At 38.0% G+C, this 18,739-nt stretch overlaps 1 protein-coding gene across 14 annotated transcripts in view; it reads right to left on the bottom strand.

The window, feature by feature from the left end:
• Positions 1–18,739, bottom strand: part of CHRM3 (cholinergic receptor muscarinic 3) — a 379,451-nt gene that overhangs the window by 61,841 nt on the left and 298,871 nt on the right. For 4 of the 14 annotated variants that reach the window (XM_080389756.1, XM_080389745.1, XM_080389757.1 and 1 more), the window contains one exon: positions 12,001–12,114. The exons of 7 other annotated variants lie outside the window; for them this stretch is intronic. Coding sequence is in view for 1 of the 7 variants with exons in the window: in XM_080389755.1 (XP_080245881.1) it covers positions 11,240–11,301 (62 nt within the window). In the remaining 6 variants the exon portion in view is untranslated. 3 more of the 14 variants (XM_080389749.1, XM_080389748.1, XM_080389755.1) reach the window with 2 other exon arrangements.

Here is an 18,739-nt window from a genome sequence, read left to right as displayed (position 1 = left end):
TCAATTTTAATATATTTATATATATATATTATATATATATACACTCAATATTAAATATATTAGCACTAAGTGCCTACTTCAAAGGAACAATGTCATCTGTAATTATTATTTTCCCTTTTTCCTCAGAAAAAGGAAATTGTCTGACTCTCCATTAACTTGTATCAGAATAAGTGAGGATGGAATATGACAATCTCAAGAAAATTAAAATGCTGTAAGTGTAAATGATGAACAAGAGGTTATTAGTCAGTGAGTCAGCTCTCTTAACCTCAATTTTTGTCCAACCTTGAAAGTACCTACAAGTGCCCTCTCTGAGCTCAGAGCTCTCTTGGATTTTAACTTCAGACAGATATTTAGTTAATTAAAAAATTAAAATACACTTACATGGATAAATGCCTGCCTGTCTCTATCCTAACACAACATGGAGACCCAGGCTTTTTCAGGTGAACCAAGGTAACAGCTGTGCACCTTGTTTTTCCACAGTGTCCTGGTGCTGATTCAGGGACAAGGAGAACTGGGCTCTGGATCCTTCTCATGCTTACATGGTTCGGACCTAAATCTCCTTTATTTTGACTCCTCTGAACTCACAGGGCTGTTCTAGCACCTCCAGGCACAGGTCATGAGCTCTCATAAGGAAAATTATATTCTGATTATGCAGGAGTTAATTAATCAGGGATGTAATACTATTAGAAAATAATCTCATTTCTCCTCTGCCTATATAAAATTAATCCCCTAACATGTGTTTTTTACTTTGATTTAAAACTTACATGACAAAGCTCCTATTATTTGTATAAGCAGGCTGTTAAACAGCTGAAAGATCTCAAAGCTACCAAACTTCCCTTCCCTGTCAAATTCCAGTCCTTTTCATATAACCCATCTTATCTAGCTACATCCATCTAGAGTATTCTAATCAGTTCTTTTTCTGCTTACATACCTCAAAGGCTTGCAGATCTTCCTCTTAGAAAGCAGATCTGTGATTTTAATCTTTGTAAACCAGTTCCTTGGTGCCCCAGTTGTATTGGTTCTTTTGTTACCCTTTCCCAATGCCTTACTTGGATGTTCCCAGTGTTGTCAGCACTTGGAACATCCAGTCATCCAGATTCAAGCTTCAGGTGTAGATTCACAGTATTCCTGTTATGTTAAAAGTCTGCACACAAGCAAGTCACGCTACATCTTTGCAAACTCACATCACTAGTGCTTTTTCTATTAATTTGTTTCAGTGTTAATTCCCATATTTGGTGCCAGCACCTTTCTTTTGTTCTGTATTTTGTAAAGCAGCTGGAACAAATTGGTCCAGGTGCTTAAGTGTCAAAGAGTCCTAAATGACACAGAAATAGAAAAAAAAAATAGTCTGTGTTCAAGATAATTTTCATTGTTGTGTTTGCCTCCAATACCCTATAGCAAAATCATAGATTTCAGTTTTCCCCTATAAAATAAATTTTCAATACCTAAATCCATCTTTTTGTTTGAGGTCCTTAACTTAGTATGAAGTGTGACCTTTTGGTATGCTTTTTGAGGGTTGCAAGGAACAGGTAACTAGCATCATCACCAGAAACAGTGTTTTGAAGGAGCAGGTGATGTGCAGAGTATTGCTACTGACACAAAAGCATAGTATATTAACTTTACTGACCTTAAATATATGTGCCATGTCTATAATTTCAAATGATAAGTAGATTTCACATCTTCATTTTTTAGAAAGGGTTACATATGAAAGGAAAGATCCTCCCTGACTGGGAGGTCACCAAAGTGTGAACGGGAAAAAAAAAAAAAAAAAAAAAATGTGGAAAATTAAGGTTAATACAAAGAGTGGTGGAAGTGGTATTCCAAACACCCTGATAAATGTGAGAAAGTCCTTAGTCGATGATTCATACTCTGTACCTGCTGTATATGACTGATGGATATTGACAGAAAATAGGAAGTTATCAACTGTGGGTGCCTCCATGGCACAAAGTATTTCCATGATTCTACTTAAATAAATATTTAAATTGGAGATAAATACCACAGGTTGGTAATCCCCCTTTAATTATTGTGATTTTGATTACTAAATACCTCTAGAAAGTTGGTGTTGGTAAAATATTTAAGACATCGGTATCCGATGAAATAGTGATACAAACCAAAACGTAAATAGATAGCAAATAATGTCAGATTGAAACAGAAAGAAAACATGTATAGTTAGGAAAAAAACCTGCAAAACAGAGACACATAATGTCTACATTTTTAGAAAAGCAAGTATACACAGCTGAGGAAAAACAATCTGAATATAGGCACGTGGGAAGTGCGTCTATCATCATCTACAAAGCTCTGTTCTATTACAGCATTTTTGTTAGATGACTTCATCTGCTCAGTTTTATGGAAATTTCAGTTTTAACAAGAATTTTACTTTTGCAAAATACATTTCTTCTATATAAAATCATCAGACAGGGACTTTCAGAAGACCACTTAACATCTGCGAGTTGCTTTGCTGTGTGTGACAGGAATTCAACTACCATGATGCTTAAGATATTTTTAAAATTCACAAATATGAAAATAAACTGTAAAAATATGCTTGAGATTAATTTTTTATTCATGCAGTGCAGCATCTATCAGTTTACACGTATGATACTCAAAGTTGCTATTGTTATCCTCTAAACTGAAAAAAATGAGTTGAGAGATGAGCCTTTTAAACTGGTCTGCTGGGTGGAAAGAGACACTGTATCTCAGTAAAATTATTTCCTCTAGAAAAAAAACAGAACACTGAAGCTGGGGAAAAGACACGCAGACCCCCTCTACTCTTTGAGCCAAGGTACACCCAAGAATAATGTGTGATATTATCAGCAAGTACTACTGCGGTTCTCTGTAGGTGGCAAACATAATACAAGCATTGGCAACTCAGCAAATAAACTAATGGCAATTTTCAAATGCTGTAATGGAAATGCCAGGGCAATTAAAGAAAGGTCAGAAAAACATAGACACACTGGCAAGGATCCTAACACTTAAAAAAGAACCTGAGAAAGAAATTAGAGGGGTTCTATTCTTTCTCTGAATATATAATTCCTGAAGGACAATCATAAATTAGATTTTTTTCATTTAAGTATATTTCATTTAAGCATATGCTTATCTATATGTCACAGGAACGTTTCAAGGATCTGATTATTGGTTGCATTTTCAAAAGTAAAAGGCTCTTGACATGAAACCATTTGTGAACTATTTTTATTTTTCAGGTCTTATATGGTTCTCGCTGTTGTCTGCAACCTGCCAACAAGAAAGCTGGGCAAAGCTAAAATTAACAGAACCTCAGTTCTCCTTTAATCGTGGATCTTAGGATGGTACTACGAGATTTTATACTGATTAAAGTACACTTTGCTAGAGCAGGTTTTGAATCAAATCCATCCCCTCTGGTTCCTCACACAGAGCTCACGAAGCCTTTTTCCGCCAGGGACTGACACATTGCCTCTTTTGCTGAGTTCCCCACAGGTGTGAAGCAAAAAGGGCACAGGAGAAACACCTGACTCCCCTTTGGGTTTGCAGGCTTTGGGAAATGGGTAGCAGCATTTTCCTTCGGTCCTTCTGTCCCTGGCTTCCCACCCCATGCGTTGGAAACCCTCCGCCCTTCCTCACTCAGTGGATGAAGCATCTCCCTCATCACCACAAGTGCAAACACTCCTCCTGGCTTGGCTTCTCCCTTTACCGTGGGTTTCTCCAGCAGGCAGTAACACTCAAACACCGCTTTTAATAAAAAGTGACACCCTTCACTCTTTTGTATGTAAAGCATAAAGCAGATACTGCCAGAGGAAAGCCCCAAACCTCAAACACCCCTGTTCCAATCATTCAATTCAGGGAGTATACTATACTTCGGAGCACAGGCCTCATGAAAGACACTATAATAAAATAAAAATATGACTTCACATTTAAAAAAACCTGGAGAAGTCCCCAGTAATAGCATTGCCATAAGAAAATGAAACCATTTTCTTCCTCATTGCTCCTTCTGAAGTTTCAGATTTTCTGTAATATCTCTGTGTATAGCTGAGGGACTCCATACACTTGTCTGAAGGGAAACCTCCCTAATTTTGCATGTCTGATAGATGTGGACTAAAATATAGTTACACCGAGTAAGAAAAGTAAGGATCCTGGATGTAAATTAATACCTAAGACACGTGTTGTGTACAGAGTACATAGATCATGAAGACATGAGGGCTCCCAAAGTTTCAAGCAAAAAGAACAGTTAGAAATGCTAAAGAAACCATTTTCATCAACTGAAAAAATCTATCAAATTACATTTCATACAGATCTATCAGATCTACTAAATGAATTTTCAAAAATGTTTCTGAATGCATTCCACTGTTACCAACATTTCCAATTAATACTAAGAAAAATGCATGGAAAGTACTGAAACATGCAGTTATAACATAACGTGAATTAAATGCAGTGATCCTCTATTTGGCCTTATATCTGGTTTTGACATTTTCATTACATGCTAAAGTAGAAACATCAGAGACTCAACCAAAAATTTCAGATAATTTGCTGAATCATTTCAAAGCAGATTTTATTTTTACTAGGTTATATGAAGAATTTAGAGGCTCAGTTCTGATAGAAAATGAAACTACATTTCAAAGCACTCAGAATTCTTCAGAAACATATTTTTTATGCCTTTCACATAGCGGTATTTAAACTTTGCAGTCGTCTTTGGACTAGTGTTCAATCACAGCTAAATTTTTAGAATTCTAGTATGTATAAATATGAACTGTCTTACCAAACAAATGTTGGTTTCAAATGACTATTTAAAAGGAAGAACTATGAATCAGGAAAGGAAAAGAAATGGAGAATGATATGGAGCATGAGGAAAGGACATCAATGGAAACAAATGAAGGACAATGTAGAAATGGAATTTAAGTGGGATTTTCAAAATTGTTCATTTTTAAAAGTCAAGTCCAAAATAAAAGAACTCAATGACTAAGCTATTTTTGTAACTAATGAGAGCAATTAAAAAACATTTTCATTTTTATTAACTGTTTTTTTTTTAAGCATTGTGATAACAAAATAATTTAATTTACCCTTGCATAATCTTTAAGGAAAGGGGGCTGACACCACTGAGGGTAGTGCATGTGGAAATCAGATTTGGTTTCTACATATCTGCATATACCAGATAATCTGCCAGACAGGGACAGCTGCAGCTCGGGGGGGAAAGGGGAACCAGCCTTCATGTGGAGCCGCACAGCAAGGAGCCCCAGCTGCTCCCCTGCCTGCCACCCGGATGGTGCTCAGCAGTCTAACCTAAACTTTGCCTTCTACTCAGTCCCTGCTGTATTTGCTGTGTCTCTAATTCTAATAGAAAAAAAAAAAAAAAGAGACAAATAAATCATAGACCAGACACCCAAAAATGCATCAATAACAGAATTTGATTAGTGACTGCTGATAGGAAAACTAATTAATTTCATATTATTAACCTTACATTAAGAACTGAACCAATCCTAACACAAAGTAAACTGCACCAAATGTACCTACTACCAAGTTAAATATCCACAATATGGGATCACAGCTCCAACCTCCTGTGAGTTTATTTGTGATGAGAAATACAAATAAGGATTATGAGTAAGCACAACACATTTTGAAACTAAGAGTTTGCAAGACAGATTTAGTGTATCTGCACACCTTTATACATGCAGATCGGTAACGGGTAAGGTACTACTGAAGGAAAGCACAACAGATTTTGTATCTGTACATCTCAAGCCACATGAAAAATTGTGTTTTGAGGCTAGAACTAAAATATAACACTGATGTTTCTAATTTGGATTGAGACTGAATATTCCTTCTGTACAAGAAAATATGGATTTGTAAAATTTCCAGCTTTTTATTCAGCAGGTCTGGGGTTTTGCTATTCAAAGACCTATTCATTTTAAAACATAAGTTTTAATTTTGTTCTTTAAAATAGCTTTTCTGCAGCTGTGATGGTATAAATACAAAAGGAAAACAGCCTGAAGGCATAGGTAATCTACTAACCTCCTAATCTTCTGTTAGACAAATTGTGATAATTAGGAAAAGAAGACAACTTTTAGATTCAGGGTTATATGATACATTTTCTTTGTCAAGGAAGCCAGCACGAAAGATACGCTATCCCTATATTGCAGCTTCTCACACCACCACTGCTGCAATGCAAATGGTAATGGGCCACATGATGAATTTTATCATTGGTGTAATCCAGGTAAAAATAATCTCTTTTTAGGAAAGGTGGTAGTAGGGTTTTTGTTGGTTTTGGGTTTATTTCTTTTTTTTTTGTTTTTGTTTTTGTTTTTGTTGTGTGTGTTACCGATTCACTAATACGGTTAAGACATTGTAAGCAGCTGTATCAGAAAAGGTGAGAGGATGGCAGAATACGGTGCTGGGGCAGGAATGAGTGAGCAGGAACACTTCAGCAGCTGAGGCTGTTCCCTTGTGGAAATGCAGTTTTGCAGTTCCCTCATCGAAGCTGTTATGAAGGAAAATGCCAGGTTGGCACAGGTCAGGCACAGGAATCCTTAGCTTGAATTTACGGTGTTCTTCAGTTACTGAGCTAAAACAGGTAGGTAGCACAACATAAGGCCATAAAAACTGACAGGCTAGGAGACTTTGGGACACAGAAAGGAGAGTTTTAAGTATTGGACGTTAAAAGATGTAGCAGCAGAATGATTGTAAGAAGACATGAACCCGGGGTCTCTGCTGACTCCATTATTTTTGGCTACCTGGGAAATGTTGAATTTCACTTCACAGGCTCTTCTACTAAATACTTTCCCTATGTATCCCATAGCGATGACGGTTGGGTTTAACCTCAATAAAGGTGTTTATCTGGGGGGAATGAGCCTTCAACAGCAGCTTAGTGTTTCTATCCTTTATCGGTTGTCTGTGTAAGTCAATTGTCTGTACAAGACCATAGGTGGTCACAGTTGCTGTTTTTCTAAAATCTCCAAGAGGGCATAGAATATGCTAGATATCGTGTCATCACTTTGTCTTGAGCATTCATAGGATCCACAGATTTTAAACGTTCCTTTGTAGGGAGCATATGCATTCACAGATTTTGTGTTATGGCTCTGGTAGTTTAATTCACTATGTAAACAAATTAAGCAGCTAACTTACATCATTCTTTAGACTTCACTGACTACTGGCAATATCAGCATTGGCCATAGTAGAAGATTACCTGCTTCATTCATACGAAAACACCTACCCACAGGCACCTAAATTCTTAAACTGAATCTTACAGAAATCATGCATAATGTGCATATTAAGCGTGCTTTTTGTTATCATTATAAGCGTTATTGTCTTAAAGCATGAATGGGCATGCCTCTTGGAGAAGGACTGCACAACTGGAGCCCACCAGACTGGACACTGAACATCTGAGACACTCCCAGAGCACCATGTAGTGGTGAGGAGACCACAGGCTACCGATTCAGCTCTGCACGTACTTGCAGGCAGGCAGCCGGCAGGATAAAAACACTTGAGGGATGATGAAAAAACTTCACTCATTCTCATGCCTGTCAAACTGACATAATGTGCAGCTGTAACCCGGGGAACAGAACGACCCACTGTGCCATTCTGGGAAGGACTAGCAAGCAACCAAAGTACGTATGAGCTTTCAAACTTCATTTTTAAATCACAGGCTTGTATTGCAGAGTGAGGCTTTACAGGAGGAAGTTTATCTTTTCCTGATAGACTAGTTACTTTTGTTCTGAAATCACTGAGAGATAATGGAGGCTCATTATGCAATTTTTGAGTTTGCTTCAGTAAAAACCCTCATTTTAATTGGAAACGCGTCTTTAATTAGCTTCTTGATTTGATATTTGGGATTTCTGTGAATTAGAAGAGAGATTAAGAATTGCAATGCTCTTGCATGTAACCTTCATTCTCAAATTTCAGTGGCCTCTCAAGGAAATGTGAAGGGGGGTTATGAATGCATTTGTGGGGATTCTTTTTGCTCTTTTTTAGAAAGAGTACATTTGATCTACCTACTTACAGTATTTATTTGCTAGAATTTCCCCATTACAGTTGTTCTAATTTCTAGATATAGTGCAACTTTATTTTAGGAACACAGAACTATAACACATCTTCTGCATCATGAAGGCAATGTTGAGAAATCAAATAATGTAATTCATAAACTTATCAAGCTCCAACCCCATCTAATTCCCCCCTCCCCTCCCACTCCAAAAGGAAGGCTACACTAAAGCCCTTCATGTTTGCCAGCTATAGAATGGTCTTCCATCTAGTTCCAGCACCCTGGAAATCCTTCATGTGCACAGCCCCCTTCTGAAGCAGCCCCTGCTGCACCAGCCACCTCTGCAGAAGGACTTCTGCAACATCACCCACATGCTAGCTAAAGAAACAGTCCAGAGTGTGCAGGCACCACACAAATTTGTTGCATTTTTAATCTGTAATTAATTTTAAATAAAAGATGAAAATTACCGCCACTGCTATGAAAGGAGGTTCTGCTTCCCATTCCATTCCCAAGGTGCAGTGGGCAGGAAAAAAAGTTTAAGAGCTCCAGCAAGACGAAAGTGAAACTAATGTACCACGGACAGCACTGTGCTGCAGGCAGAATGAGTTTCTCTGTAAACATGTTACAAAAATAATACAAGGTTCAATTTGATTAATCTTAAGGTCAAGTAAACTCCTTTTGAACTTAATAGGAGCAGTTTCCCTTTGAAATCCCTGCGTATTTCTCAGTCGTCACACTCAGAATACCTCCTGAGCAATACGAAAAGCTCCACGTCCTCACAGCTTCTTACATGAAGTCAAACTGAGCATTTCACTGAAAGGATTAATTCAGCTTTTCTTAAAAGTAAGTTGTATTTGTTGGATTGTGCCCCTATGTTCTTAATATCTTGAGACTGTACAGCTTTAAATTTATTTTTTTTTCCACCCACAAAACTATAAACAGAGGCTTTACTAAAGTCAAGCACACAAAAAACTTAGTACTGGGTACTGGTAGAGATGAAAACAAGTAATTCTATAAAGTGATGCATTTCAAAGCTGTTGAAATAATACAAAATAAAAAAAAAAAAAACAACCCTGCCATTGTTTAAAGCAGACTTTTTTCTGGGGCAATGAATCACTTCCATTAATATTTTTCATCTTATAAATTAATATATTGCTAAAAAGTCTGAAGTGAGCAAAACTGTCCAGGTAGCTAATTAAAAAATTCTACTGTATAACTTATTCTTCTTTAAAGAATATGCAAGCAAGAATCAAATATTTAAAGATAAAATAAGTGAATGCACTGAATTCACAGGGATACTTTTAATGAAATTTGAAATTCTATCTATGAAAGGAGAATATTCTTTAAAGTTATGGGTAAGGCTTTCACTTTCTGATCAGTCAAATGTCTTTGGTTTTTTGCTTAAATGAGGTAATCCCATCTCTTCCTCTCCCTAAGGAGATATTAATGAACCTTTGTACTGTGAAGTAACAAAAGCACTCTGAAAATTAAACTATTGGATCACTATAGTTTTTGATTTCTTTAAAGATATTTAAAGGTATCTATTTAGATATTTTTATTAAAGATATTTGAAGATATATAAAGATATCCATAAAGCATTTTTTTTCTAATGAAACAGATGTGTTATTTCATTTCTTTAAGATAAATGATAGTTTACATAATAGCATGTTTGATTTTCCACCGCTGAACGTTCACAGCTTCCCGGGAACAACCTAGTTCCTGTGAATTTTACTGTTTTCTAAAATATGACCATCATTCCACTATTACTACCTTTACCAACTAAACATTGTATTGAATCTAAGAGTCATGAAAGTAACACATTTATTCATCTCGAGTAAAAACGAGCATGCACTCCATCACAGAGAACTTCAAAGCTGCCAAAGGTCCAAATACATCTGTATTGCCCGCCTGCTGTGAGGTGAAGCTTTGCAATACCCTGCTCTCGGGCAAGGCTCTGAACCACAACACGTCAGTTGTTTTCTACTCTGTCAGGGCTAGTCAAAATACAGGTGGATCTTCACTTTCAAAGTCACATGTGAACAGCAGATATAGTACATATATAAACACACATTTACGTAGAAGTAACTTCCCCACGCACATCCACCAGAAGATTAACCAGTCTTTTGACTGTGAGAACTTTCCTTTACCTCTGCCTGGTTATTTAAACTCGTGTTTTCTTGAATCTTTTCCTCTTCTTTCCTAGAATACTATCAGCTCTCCAGGGTTCTCTCAGAAACAGCTTTGCTTTGAACCTACTTGTTTTACCTCACTACACACTAAGCCGACATATTCATGGGATGAATACAAATTAAACACAGACTGAGTTCAAAGGAAAGGAACTGATTTTTGACACTGTATCACCAACCTAAATAAAATTGTATATAAATGTTAAATTTTAACAAGTATTTTGAAAGCAGAGCATAGAAATACTACATGGAAACACAAAACAATACAATTAAGAACCTAAACTACATAAACATTAGTTAGTGATATGTTCAGAACAGTACTTAGGCCAGAGAAGAAAGATGTTTCCATCAAATTATTGCCTGAATCCTTGTGTTTATAATTTTTGTGATCTTAACCCAACAAATGAACATGTACTGGAACATTTTAAGTAACCTGAGTGATACTTAGCGTCTCCTTTGCGAATGTGTAGATAAGAACAAAAAACTTTAAAATATGTCATTATTTTCTGAATCAAGGTTTAGTAAGTTTTCTTTTCGATTGTCCATACTAACGTTTTTTCCCCAGCAAAAAGACTTGGCACATTTCTATCATATTACATTTCCCAAGCCTACCACAGTGCACAATATTGCTCCTGCTATTACCTGCTTTCCATGAATACCCTAGGTTGAGAAACACCCATGACAAGGATGTGTCTATACTTAGAAATGTCTATACTTATTTCACAGTGATAATGTTTTACAGTGTTTCATGCAGATTCAGTTTTCCAAAAATCATACTGAGCTACCCAAGGCTTCCTTCAGAAGGACCTAACCAACAAGATGCTCTGGCAGGGGAAAGTGAGGTGTAGTTTAGCCTCTCTCGTTCTAGCCTCTGATATGCAAGCCATGTCAAACAGATGTGAAATAATTTTGGGCCAGGAAAATAATTCCCCTTCTGACTGCACGTACATGCCTCTCGTGGCTCACACAGGCATGATCTCTTTGGCTGCTCACAGGGTAAGAGAGCAAAATTCTGCTCCTTCCTTGTGATTTATTCAAAGCCACAGTCAAGTTTTTAGCACATGATCTTCTCCCAGTATACTTTTACACGGCTAACTCCCATGCAAAGCCCCCTTACCTGGTGCCCAAAAGCAGTGCTGTCACCACCTTGGCCTCAGTTCCTTTGTTTGAGAAGTCCATGCAACAGCCAACTTGCCAGAGCACAGAGACTTATCTTCACAGGAAGATGAATACAATAGCTACAACTGACACTGTTATTCTTACTTGGTGACTTCTTTTTTTTTTTTTTCTTTTTCTGCTTTTAATGAGCCAGATTCCAACCTTGTTTGTAATAGGCATACAGTGATGGATACATTCCACTGCCACGTCCAGGCAGAGCCATTCAGAGACAGGTTGTACTGCCCAATCTAAACAGAACAAGTCAAGATTTTGGCCCTTTCAACACAGAAAAATAGGTGTAACATACACAGGAAATAATCACTTGTAAAATTTATGTTTCAGAAATATCTTTCTTTAGTAATTCCATAAAACAATAGCTACCCTAGCATAAATATTTTCAACTTAGAACAAGCATTTCTGTTTTTTTCAGATGCAACAGATATGCTTCCAATCAGAACAAATGCATTAAAATGGTTAAAAAAAAAAAAAAAAAAAAAAAGTATTTTCATTTATGAAGTAGCGCAAGGAAGTTCCCTGAGTATCCGTGGCAGGAAGTGATTGCTTTACTGAACACACAAAGCAAAGGAAGAAGGAACATTTTTATGGAAACACTGATGTGTAAACCAACTAATAAGACTCACCACCCCTTTTCAAATGGAGTGGAAATTATAAGCTTCAAGTAACCAAAAATGATTCCTGACCAGAATGTTTTCATCTTACCTGTACAGTGTAAGAGATGGACTGTGCCAGTCCTCAGCCACTCACAGGTGCAGTCCAAGATCCTTTGAAATGAGCTCTGCAGGAACGGTAGAGGGCTCAGATCAGAGTCTGTATCTACAACACGGTGAGCAGAGATCCTGAGGGTGATTTTCTTAAAGATATTGTTACTTCATACACACCTAACTGTATTTCACTACGTAACTGTGGTCTTAGCAACTGCAGTTTTTCAAGCATAATATCTTTACAAAATTATACACTATACAGTGGATTCCTGGTCCTATTTCCTGAATAGGGAGTTAAGTTTTTAGGAGAATTAAATTAAGACTTCACTGACAATCCCTAGACCTTGCTGGAGTCTTACATCAGGTTTACTTCCCTCTCTTAGCCCTTTTTAAATGAGTGTAATTGATTTTTATCCAATTCTAACCATGGTTCCAAAAGAGAGATTTTTAAAAAAAAATCAAGTAAGTTTTCTCTTGGGAAAGCATGGGGAGAGAAGCAGAGAAAAAAAATGCTAATTGCTAATGCACAACATATTAGGACATAATACAAGCCTCATCAGAAGAGATGCAGCAAATGTGAAGACTATGGCACTAATTGCGATGCTTAGGCTGCATTTTCCCCAACCTGCTGCTCTGCCTGGCCTTTGCATTGTGCAAGTGGGTGGGAGAAGGACCATGGGGCCATGCCCACTACCGCGGCAGAACCCTGCAAGTGAGCTGTGGCCCACACCAACAGTGTTGCTCCCCCTGTTTATCTCCCGGTGCTTTCAACCTCCTTCAGAGTGGTCTGGTTTACTGGGAAGAGAATATGATTTACACTTTAGATTGCTTTTAAATCACTGAAAGCAAAATACCAGATAAATATAAATACAAATGAACACACTGTCAAGAGATGTACTCTCCTCAGCATGACTCGTGTGCTGCTTGCTCTTCAGTGTAGGATCCTATACAGAATCAAAGTGTAAAACTGTTACAGGAGTTTTGAGCTCTATTACTGTGCTGGTTACCACAACAGGCACTCACAGAGACAACACTACTGGCACCACAGAAGTGGAAAATGAACTATTACAAAAGGTTTGACTTTAAGAGCTCTTTGCAGAGTTGCAGGACAATCATAACTGCGATCTTGAGCACATTCTTTCCATGACTGTAAATGAGGCAGCATGTCCTGGTTCACACAAATGAGGGGTATAAAACATCTAGAGTATTCCAAGTTACTGAGATGAAGCAAGACAACCTATGGCAACCACAAATTTGGAACAGAAAGTCATTGTTTTTTGGATGTTATCGTTGTTGCCAAGACTGCTTGGAACACTTCATTGGTCAGTGACTGTAGCCCTCAATTCCATTTAAGCGCAGGAGAATGAAGCAGCATTTTAATCTTATTGGCAGGGCAAGAAGAACTACCACTTCTGCCCCTTTTTTTTTGTGGTACATTTGGCGCATTTTGGTACATGTGGTACATTTGTGGTACAAATGGATATGTCCCCCAAATGGATAAAGCTGTCACTAAAGTGACCACAGCGAGGGCAGTTCATGTGCAGTGACCCCAGCCCAGCTGTGCACAGGTTGGGCAGCAGTAAACGTGGCAGTGAAAGAACAGTACGCGGGATTTGGGTGCTCTCTCAGTCTGTTGGGTTCATAGGCTTGCACACAATTGGGCAGAGCTGTGTTTTAGGCTGTCACTTTGCCACAGTGCCCCGATGTCAGCAGGAAAATCACTAGTTGTGAGTCTGAGCCTGTGGGGACTCTTCCACGTTGTTCTAAAATGTTTTGGGGAAAGAACAGTGATCCCTATGTTGCTTAAAAGGAATAGACACTTGTGTAACCGCAATGCCTTGCAATCCCTCCGGGTGTTGTTTTCATTGCATCTTTAGCCAATCTCATTAGAGCTCTCAGAAGAGTTCTGTTCCTATCGACTGAGGAAACATTGTAAAGACAATTTATTAGGAATACCTATTCAAGCACATCTCTGGCAGGAGTAGAGTTATTTCTACTGCGTATTTCTAAACCTCTTTTTTCAGCACTAGTAGCACTTTGGTAGTGATGGCCAGGTAGCTGAAGTGATGGGTAGCTGATATAGGTGGGTTACACAGACTCCAAAGATTATTTGTGGGCTGGATAACAGAAATTGTGTACTTTTTCACTATTTCTTCAGTGAATGACTGTCCACAGTAACTTCAAGGCTCAGATTTTCCAGGATGGCATGGCAAGTTCAGACTGTTTTTCCCTCCTTAAAGGCTGACCATAACGGTCACTCAGCAAAAGTCTTTCAGCCAGCAAGTTTCCTTCCTTGATGTCTTATTATATAAATAATATTATTTATAACATTTATATAATAACTTTTATTGTGTTCACCTTCACTATAACAAACAAGTTAAAATAGGCTGTACTAGAAAACAAACAAAAAATCTCAGTCTGAAATGCGGTATAATGCAGCCTTGACAGTAACGGGCATTAATGATGCCCTACTTCAAAGCCTTCTGCCTGCCAAGATTCTTTCCCAAGATCTCACAAGAATTCAGTCAGGTCAGCTCAGTGCCCATGTTCAAGTCACTGCTGCTCCATGGGGATTTTCTGAGTGTTGAACCACAGTTACAGAAATCAGGTAGGGAAAAAAAACCTCACACAGCTTTTCATCATAACTTTTAATATATGGAACACTATCTCTACTGCCCTCAATAGTGTGAATCATGTTATTTTAAAGGTCAGCAGTTCTACTTGCTACTGCAAGGTTCTCCAAAGTACACATTCAGATTTGGTGTCTCTCCTGATCAAACAGAACATAATAAAGACACCGAACTTCAGTCACTCTAGCCAGAATACTCATCTATAAATCACCCAGCAAGCTGGCAAATATTAAAACGTTCTTTCATGCACAGCAGGGAATAACAGCATGACCCCCATCACAGGCTGAATATTCTCAGCAACTGGAAATTCACCCAGTTTTTTCAAAGCATCCTCCTGCCACTTTATGTAATCTTAATCAGCATATCCAGGACAAAGTAAAGCTCCGGAGGTAACGCTTCTCTGCCTCTCTGTTTGTGCCTAAGCCCACACACCTGTAGGATCCAGAAACTGTGGTGCTCTTGAGGTTTATTTTGTCCCCCTCACATATGTGCAAAGACTGCACAAGGTTCACTTGCAAGGCCAAGTTTCCTTCTTTAGCCTGAATTTGTCTTTCTGGACTTAGGCAAACTGAATTTTAAAAGGATCCTGGAAAGCCTTTACAGATCACCTCAAAACTACCTGAATTGAGAGCATTTGCCAGAGGGAGTGACTTGTTAAAAATGACTGAACAACTGGATGTGAGAGACCAGGAGGCTGAATATCAGTGTATGCCAGGTACTGCAACCAAGGAAAGATGTGTACTTTCAAGCAGAAGTGCCTGTGATAAAAACAGGTATAAAGCAGGAGACAATAGCAAACAGAGAGCAATTTTGTTCATGCTGATGAAGTTAAATTATGAGATTTGTGGTGGACAGCATTGAATCCTGAAGGAGATTGAGAAATAAGAAGAGAGAGAAGAATTCATATATTATTTCTTCTCTTATGTTAAAAGTTCCTGTGCTACTACTTAACGGATAGTCAACAATGTAGGGGACAGATTTTATCTGATTTCTCTGGCTGTGTTTGTAACATCACACTTAAAATATTCCAGTGATGGGAAACTTTCATTCCATTACTACTGACTGGGAGCTGAGAAGCAAGTTTATATTTACCGCATGTATCATACATTCGACTGAATGAAAAAAAGCAGGACAACTACAGTTATCCAAATGCTCACTAATTCTTACAAGCAGTATCTTTATTTAGGATATAGAAGAAAGTGTTGACATATCATGTTATTCATCTCAGACAAATCCTGCCTGACCTTTTAGAACTCATAGCTTAGTAAGACTTGTCCATCCAGCTTTCCTTCCCAAATGGGCCTCGGCCAGACCGATACAGATGGATTACCTGGGAGGATGCCACCACGTGAGCTGGATGGTACGGGTGTACCGAACGGTGCACAGGCAAGGCTGAGCTGTGGACCAGGCTGTGCTGACAAATAGTGGGACACATAACACTTGGTGGGAGGACGTACCTGAGTGAGGCCTGGGCATGACCTCAGTGTAGTGACAAAAAAGATTTATGGTGCTGGATGTGTCTTTTCAGTACTGTTATGCAGACAGTACAGGACAGATGCTTCAGCAGGAGGTTTCTTAGCAGACATACAAGAGATGCATTTAGTCCGAACAGGAGAAGTAGAGCGTTAAGTGACATTATGTGCATAAGAGGCAAGGGACTGGATGAGAAGGTTTAGAAGCTATACAATTTAGCAGACATTAAAGTGATTTTTTGAAGGGAATAAACTCTTTTGTCAGGGAAAAGGCTCCCATCCAGCGCAGCTCCAAGGAAGGGTGAGAGTTTGTTTGGTGTGTTTGTAATAAAATACAGTGAAGAGGGCAGAGATAAGGTGAAAAGCAGTGCACCTGAGGCTTGGCAAATAATGGACTGGATATTCTAGTAGATTTTCCCAGATCTTGTGCTAAGGATTTTTTTTTTTTCACTGAGTGCTTTAGTCAACTATCCAAAAAAGCGGTAAATGTAATAGTCATGTCTTATGTCTACATAGTTCTGTGTGGCACTGAATGCTATGGAAATACCATAGCATTAAATATGTGGAGATGAGGGCAAAAACCAGCATTCAGATATTATTTAGCTTTCTACATAAGAAAATACTGTCTCACAGATTCCATTCTCACTGTAATGCAAATCAAAGATGGCTTAACACTGAGCTAATTGTGTCACATTAATGAAAAATGGCTTGAGAGGTCACTGGCACTTGGTTTTCAATGTTTAGCCTTTATAAAACCAATGAGCTCCTCCTGTTGTCGACTCTAAGACTCTGAAGCACTCAGAAAATGTTAGAGAAGGAATTCTGTGCTTGACAAAGATCACTCGTATGAACCATACCCTTTAGCGACTGCACCTGTTTGCCACTGTCTCATTTACAACATTTGTAAGGGGAACATTAAGCAAGAATTATGCAATGTACTGATTGCTTAGGTGTAAATTTCCATCCTTTTTTACCAAAGAGATGGCTATATGAAATGCGTATTTCTTAATTAGAACTACTCAACTGAGGGCAATTTGAGCTATTTCTTGAAGAAAAAAAATAAATCGATTTTGAAAAAGAGGACTGAAGGAATGGCACCCTTAGGTTAGCCTGGCAGATGGAGGTTGTGAATATAAACTCTTTAAGACATCAGAAGCTACATAAAATTCGAAGTTTAACATGAAAGCTCACTGAATTAAAAAACAGAAACAGGCTGCAGAAAATTAATTTCTAAAATGATATATGTGTGAATATGGACTGTACATGGTAACACAAGGAGATGGGCTAGTATGCCTAGAGAAATCAATCATTTTCAGGGTCTGTAAAAGCAGAGAGAAGAAAGAAAATATGATAATGGCAGATTGTGAGCTTGAGTTGTATCTCAAATTAGAGTACCACAAAACTTGCCGGTAAACCCCAGGCGAGTTCAAGGCAAGATTTGTTTTCTCTCTTCGAATATATTCCTACTCCCTTAGAATATATTCCGATTCCAATGACCCATAAATGTTGTGGCAAATAGGTATTAGTGGAATACAACAAGCTCTGGCTACACATCCACTGCTGTTATCTGCTAACAAATATTTAAATTGATAAAAAGCCCAGAGACCCTGTATCCATATTGTTTTGGCTTTGAACTACTACAACGGGGAAGAGCTTGCAAAACAATGTCCCATTGCCTCCATTCCCCAAATCTTAGGTCCTAATGCTAATGTTGCTGAGGATGATTGCTGTGGAAGATTTACATATGCCTTAATTTCAAAGAAACCATTTGAAACAATAAGCAACAACAACAAAACAAACAAACAAAAAACTACACAAAACCCAACCCCAAAACAAAACAAAGGATTAGAAGCAATTCCTGTTACTGCAAAACACACATTCCAATTTTGTTAGCAAAATAAAAATCCATCTATAGCAAAGACAGCAGTTGCTAAAGACAGACATGGATTTCAGCTGTGGTCAGGTAAACATAATCAGTTGAATACAACAGAAACCAGTGTCTCTTGAGGAGATGAGATTGCAGGAACATATGAACTTTATAAAAGGAGGCACACTGTTAGGCTTGGTCCTCTGAAGATAATGAGAATCAGAATCTCATCAAAAGTGTTATGATGGAATGGGAGAAAAATTCAACCTGATGTGGATTGCAGACAGAAGAGACGATTTGAGCTCAGAAACAAAGAAAAGTCTGCTCAGCAGCTAGAAGCTTTAAAGAAGGGTAAATTGAATTTAGCAGTGGCATGGAGATAATCATATAAGAGATTATTTTTATGATATTTTCAAGTTGTTTTTCCATGATGTTTTTCCATGCGGGAAATCAGAATGTCAGAGGGAAAACACAGCTAGATGATTTCAGTTTACTTTTCTCTTATTTTTCTCTTTACATTCACTTTGAATGCATTTCTTTTGTACCTCACACAGAAAAAAACCTCAAAATTTTATTTCTATTTCTAGGCATGCTGCTTGCTATGTACCTGTCTCAGGGAGGTCAAGGTAAAACACAGCTGTCAGTTGATACAGAGGAAAAAGAAATTTCAACAAAATATTTGCAAGAAAACCTACAGCAATTAAGAGACGGATACAAACTGAGTTATGCAGGTTTACTGGTATAACCACTTAGTTCAGTATTCTGCTC

This window comes from Falco punctatus, assembly GCF_963210335.1.
Source record: "Falco punctatus genome assembly, chromosome: 5".
NCBI classification, from domain to species: domain Eukaryota; kingdom Metazoa; phylum Chordata; class Aves; order Falconiformes; family Falconidae; genus Falco; species Falco punctatus.
Note: the sequence above shows the minus strand (reverse complement) of the source record. Positions and strands in the feature narration are given on the sequence as shown.